Source organism: Grampus griseus (assembly GCF_964374135.1).
Source record: "Grampus griseus genome assembly, chromosome: 1".
NCBI lineage: Eukaryota > Metazoa > Chordata > Mammalia > Artiodactyla > Delphinidae > Grampus > Grampus griseus.
The window spans coordinates 75621111-75627110 of record NC_139017.1 but is presented as its reverse complement, the minus strand read 5'-3'; the positions used below and the strand labels follow the sequence as shown (position 1 = coordinate 75627110).

Sequence of the window (6000 nt, the reverse complement as noted above, 5' to 3'; positions counted from 1 at the left end):
GGAATTATTTCAGTATAAAAAACATAGTTAAGACTCCTTTACCACTACCGAAATTTAGGATTCATAAGAACATGAATTTTCTGGTACTTATTTCATATGCCTTGCCTATTCTCTTGAAATATCTAAAATGTTGAAAATAATTTCATTGTGTTTCATGATCAGCTACATTTCTAACATAAAAGCAGCCCCAAAACAGAATCATGATCATAAAAGGGATCTTAGCAATTTCTAGTTCAATCTTTTTTTTCTTTTTAGAAATAAGAATTTATGCATCTCCTTAACATTACAAAGCACTTTAAAATTTATTTTGTGAATTTTAATAATTTCTCAGGGGGGCAAGCACATAACAAAATATTTTTTATTCTGTTTGTAGGTGGGGAAACATAAATAGCAAAACTAAGCACAGTACAAAATATTCACTAAGAAAAAATAGTTAAAGCTAGGCTAAAGACTACATGTATTATCTCAATTCTCATGTTAACCTGATATAGGTGCTATTTTCTCCATTTACAAATGGGGAAACTGAGTCACTAATCGCTTATGTAACTTACCAATGTCCTGCAACTAGTACACAGCAGAATCAAATCCAGGCTGCCTGATTCCAGAGTCTGCACTCTCAACCTCTATCTATACCTTTCTATTATTTAAAAGTGACAATTTTCTTAAATATCCATGAGTCTGACATAAACGATTGTATAAATAAATGGGGGAAAAGGATCACTTTTTTACAGAAGAATTCCAAATAATAACTATAGAAGGAATGAGGAAAATAATTACCATTCAGTAAACACCAACTGTTGCAAGGAAGAACCATCAACGGATTCCAGTTAAAATTACCAGGTGTATGATGAGAATAGGATATTTGCAACTCACCAAGGCATCTCTCCATATGATATTTATTAATTATAAGGAGAAAAATAGTAAATTTACAGTGGAGAAACCCAGCAGACACAACCTAAATAAAGTGATCAAAGTTAACATCACCACCAGAAAGGTGGAATCACTGTAATTACTGAATGTACAGACAGAACCCTCCATGCAAATAATTTTTACTTAATGATTTAAAGCTCTTCAGCGTTTTTGCTACCATAAAGTTTGGTACTAAACTACCAACTGTGACAAAAACGTAACAAATTCTGTTTGAGTTGAGGCTGGGTAGGCACTAAGTCTCTGAAATCACTTGAAGCATTTTTCCTAAGTTTTGTCTTCGCGAAAACCGTATGCTTTAAAGAAATTATGATGGAGCAGGCCAAATATTTCCATTAATATTTCTATTATCATATAGTAATGCAAGATACAGTTATTATGGAAATTATATTTGGAAGATAGTTTACAAATTCTGAAATCCATTCTCTTTTTAAATATCACTGACAAAGGAAATGAATTATGCCATATGTAAAAAAATAAAAGTTATGGGTACCTTTTGATTTCAAATAATTAAAACTGATATTTATTGAGCCTTTACTATGTACCAGGCACATTTTTTTCTTGCACATTATTTCATTAAATTCTCACAATTTCATAAGGTAGATTATATTACCACCACTTCTCAGATGAGTAAATGGCTAGAAAGGTTAAAAACACTGCATAAGGATGGGTTGTCTGACACAAACAATGCTGTCATTCTTTTTCTAAATATTTTTCCAATTGCTAACAAGCAGAAAATCTAATTAATTTGAGTTTCATTGACTTTCATCTTCACTTCCCTCCTATGTAGGGCTATGTTAACACATAGCAACAAGGAGAATGGTAAATAATTAATAATCTAAGATAATTAAGAGTTGGCCATATTGTTATTACAATTATACTAACCTTATTTACATATCCTTTGTTTTATATCAAACTTTGAGTTCTTATGGAGGAGAAACATGATTTTGATTAAATATAAAATGGACAGTTAAACCTCTAAATAGTACACACTTTGTAAGAAGCTGAAGCACATGTCATTATTCAGGTAATCATTCTTGATTACTTCATTTACACACATCTTTACAAGTCTAAACAAAATGTACAGATATAAACACCATAATTTTTAACTTCCTGTTTTTCACCCTTAAAGCACTGATTCCTTGAACCTAGTAAAAAAAATTTTCAAGTAACTGCATTAGGAAGTTTATAATTAATGTAATCATTTATATTTAAAGTATTTTTTAAATTTGAAGTTTCTATTATTAAAAATATTTCTTATTATTACAGTTTATTTACACCCTTGATTTTTAAAAAAATAAGCAATGTGCTTCATATTGGCTTCTGGATTTGCTGTCTTGCCTACAACAAAACAAGTCACTGGGTTTAAACTGGATGAGTCACAAAGCAAAAGTTTGGACTTGATCATTGGTTTCAGTCCTATTTTTAGAGGTGTGGGAATACAAAAGAAGTTCTTAATCTGGAGACATTTAAAATGGCTTTTTTAGTTTTCTTCAGAAAGGAAATGGGCTGCCAAACTTCAGGACCATCATAGAATCCACTAAATATATAATAAATATTTTGTACAAAATGTTTACATTCTATTAAACATTGTATCTTACCTACGTGTAAAATAACACTGCCACTGACATCAGTGGAATTTCATGGGCAAAGGAATGAGTCAGTAAGTCTTGTCAAAATAGGCATTTTTCTTACTCCTCTAAAATGTTATAATTGTCCAAATATAAATACTTAAAAGGATGCAGTTTCCATGTATTACTTACAGATTGACAATTGTCTAAAAAAGCACAAAGTTCATAGACAAGCCTCTCTCTCCTTGTTCTTTCTAAAAAATGCATAAAATGGAAAACAACCTTATACTATACTGAAATCCAAATTATAGGTAAGAAAAAACAAAAACCAAATGACACAAGAGTGGAAATTAATTTTCAAATATTGGTAACTTACAGGATTTGCAGTTACTTTTTCATTAGCATTGGTTTGCTGTTTTCTATGTTTTAAATTGTAATATACTTTGAAGAAAATATTCAATGTATTTAAAATTTTTAAAAACATTTTAAATGAATAAGAACAGAATTTTCAGATAACATTAGATTTTTCTCATTTGTATCCATTTAAAGATTCATTTTCATATAACTGTTCTTGCAAAATGTATCTCAAAAATAGAAAAAAATGTCCAAAGGAAAGTTTTATTTATGTGGTAGAAAAATTGAAAAGGAAAGAAAATAAACACATCTTCACAATTTCAGAGGTAACAAAAACCTATGGTATTTCAAGTGGTTTCTGATCTCCCTTAAAGGATTTGAAAATTGTATACAAAGTTTTATAAAGTAATCTTAACAGCCAGATTCCTGTTGACGTGCTCTAGGTCTCGTTTTAACGGTAAACTTCATACAATGTAATGAAAGAAAATTGATTTGGTAATGCTGAACCTATTGATTAAACTGTGAACACAACAAACACTGGTCATTTTTTGGGTAGAAATATTTACAAGCAATTAAAGTCACTGATTTCTTGCAGTTGTTTCCTGTTGTCTTCCTGATTTTACAATTCCCCAACGCAAAGGTGCAGAAAACTAACATTTACCATCCTTTTCGAGAAATGGCATAATGGAGAGAAGACCTGCGGGGTATACACACAGATGTAGACATGTGGAAGTTGATGGCTTTAAGATTCATTTTGTTGCTAAGTTTTTGTCGTTTCTTAAATTAAAATTTTGAGTTTTTCCTTAAAATCCCCGCGCTACTTTGCTTTAGCCCCACCGAATACATGTCCCCTACCCATTTTTGACCCTGTTAACTCTTCTCCTGCCGCTGTTTCAGCATCGCAAGTCCCCAGCAACCTGGGAGAGTTGAAACCCACGGAGTCCAAACGCCCAGGGAGCCGAAAACTGGGTGGTTCCGGGCTCCGCTGGACCGGCGGCCTGCGAGTTCCGGCGGCAGACCCCACCTCCAGGCCCTCCTGGGAGATCCGAGGCCTCTCCCAGAACATTCCTAAAGGGCGTTCCCTATTTATTCGTTCAATAAGTATTTGTTCAATTTCCGATACCCCTCAGTCTTCGGAAAAGCAATTAGGGCCTCACTTTGCCCGAACTGTGTCCTCGCCTTGTTAATGACACAAATAAGGCGGGGAAGACGAATCTCGGCCACTATTTAGCAAATACCGCGTGAGATTTACCAAATGCCGTCCCTCCGAGTCCCTAGCATCTGCCGGGAACACAAGGCCATCTCCCTTCCCTCCATCCTTCACTGCCACCCAAGAAAGCGTTAATGGCAAATAGCGACCACGGCCAAACTCTGCTGTTCTTGCCTCCGAGCCAGCATTATGCCAAGTTCCTCCACACCGCGAGGCGCCACCCTCTCCCCAAGCCAGCAGGAGGGGCGTCAGGCCGCGGCCCGGACCCCGGGCCAAGGGCCGGGAGAGATCTGAGCGTCCGGGCCTCAAACACCTCCGGGCTAGAGGTGGGTCGAGAATCAAGTCCGGGCGTGGCATCCTAGGGTGTCTCAGCCGAATTCTTCCAAGTAGCCGGGAGGCTGGTTGTCCGAACCGCGTAGCGAAACTACAACTCCCAGGACCACAGCTGACCGGACTTCCGGAAGCCAAAGCCTGGCGGGGAGGAGGCTGCCGAGATCCGGATAAGAGGCCGGGGGTTAATTTAGCAAGAAAAACGGGGGGCGGGAAGAGCTATAGTGCTAACCTGTCAATTCGCCACCATGAACGTGGTTTTTGCTGTGAAGCAGTACATTTCCAAAATGATAGAGGACAGCGGACCGGGCATGAAAGTACTTCTTATGGATAAAGAGACGGTGAGTTTGCTTTTGCTCAGTGTTTGTGAGGGAACCCTCCTCCCTTGCAATAGCTGGTCCCATTCCACTGTAGGATATAGTATGTAATTAAAGATTTATAAGTGAGGGTCAGTTCAGTGTGGAACTGAAAGGTTGTGTATGTAAAGCTTGCCTAGAAGGTTTGCAGTCTGAATGGCTCTAACCACTGCCGGAGGTTCTTGTACCCAGAACAGTTTATTGAAATCAGAAATCGTTTTTTAAATGCCTCTGCCAAGAAATAATATATAAGACAGCGCACTCGGAGGACTTTGGGATGGTCCTGTTATTTCCACTCAGCGTTATGTTTTTAAAGGAAAGCTGTCAGGGCTCAAACTGAGGTGACAGGTTATTATTTATTGGTCACAAAATTTAAAAAAAGAACTCTTTAAGGTGATGGGAAATTTATGGATTGTTCGTGTTCAGAGAGAACGTTTCATTTTGGTACATTACTTATTATTTTAGATGCTCAGTAAATGTTATTACATATGTTAGTATTTAAGTTATCCAACTAAGTAGTGTTAATGAAAAAAAAGATTTTAAGGCTTAGGTATGGCTGCTTGTTTTTATTATTCTGGACTAGCATAATATTAGTTAATTCTTTTTCTTTACAGACCGGCATAGTGAGTATGGTATACACACAATCGGAAATTCTCCAGAAGGAAGTGTACCTTTTTGAACGCATTGATTCTCAAAATCGAGAGATCATGAAACACCTGAAAGCAATTTGTTTTCTTCGACCTACAAAGGTACTACATAAACAGCTGCCGTCTGCTTAGGCAAATACAGCACACTATGATCTGGAAGTATTATTAAGGCAAAATAAATTTATATTATCATCATTTGTGGCATCATAATTATCCTGGTTTATCAGAGTTATAACCATGACTCTCCTCCTTTCCACATCTCAGTCACTGCTTACAGCCAGTTTTTCCTTCAAGGTGTCTTTAAGGTTCTCAGCTACTTCCAAAGCCACTAACTATCCCAGCAGAGACCCACATCACTTTATTCCTGGATTAACCTCCATACCTATCACACTGAACACCATTGCCATTTATTTATTTATTTATTTTTAAATTTTTGAATTTTATTTTTTTATACAGCAGGTTCTTATTAGTCATCAGTTTTATACACATCAGTGTATACATGTCAATCCCAATCGCCCAATTCATCACACCCCCACCCCCACCCCCCACGGCTTTCCCCCCTTGGTGTCCATACATTTGTTCTCTACATCTGTGTCTCTATTTTT

General features: G+C 36.5%; 1 protein-coding gene across 4 annotated transcripts in view; it reads left to right on the top strand.

The window, feature by feature from the left end:
- The first annotated feature begins 4032 nt into the window (after nt 1-4032).
- Nucleotides 4033-6000, top strand: part of VPS45 (vacuolar protein sorting 45 homolog) — a 67524-nt gene continuing 65556 nt past the window's right edge. For all 4 annotated transcript variants that reach the window (XM_082652711.1, XM_082652710.1, XM_082652712.1 and 1 more), the window contains exons 1-2: nt 4033-4733; nt 5363-5497. In XM_082652711.1, the coding sequence (XP_082508837.1) occupies nt 4641-4733; nt 5363-5497 (228 nt within the window). In that variant the 5' untranslated portion in view covers nt 4033-4640. The remainder of the gene's footprint in view (nt 4734-5362; nt 5498-6000) is intronic.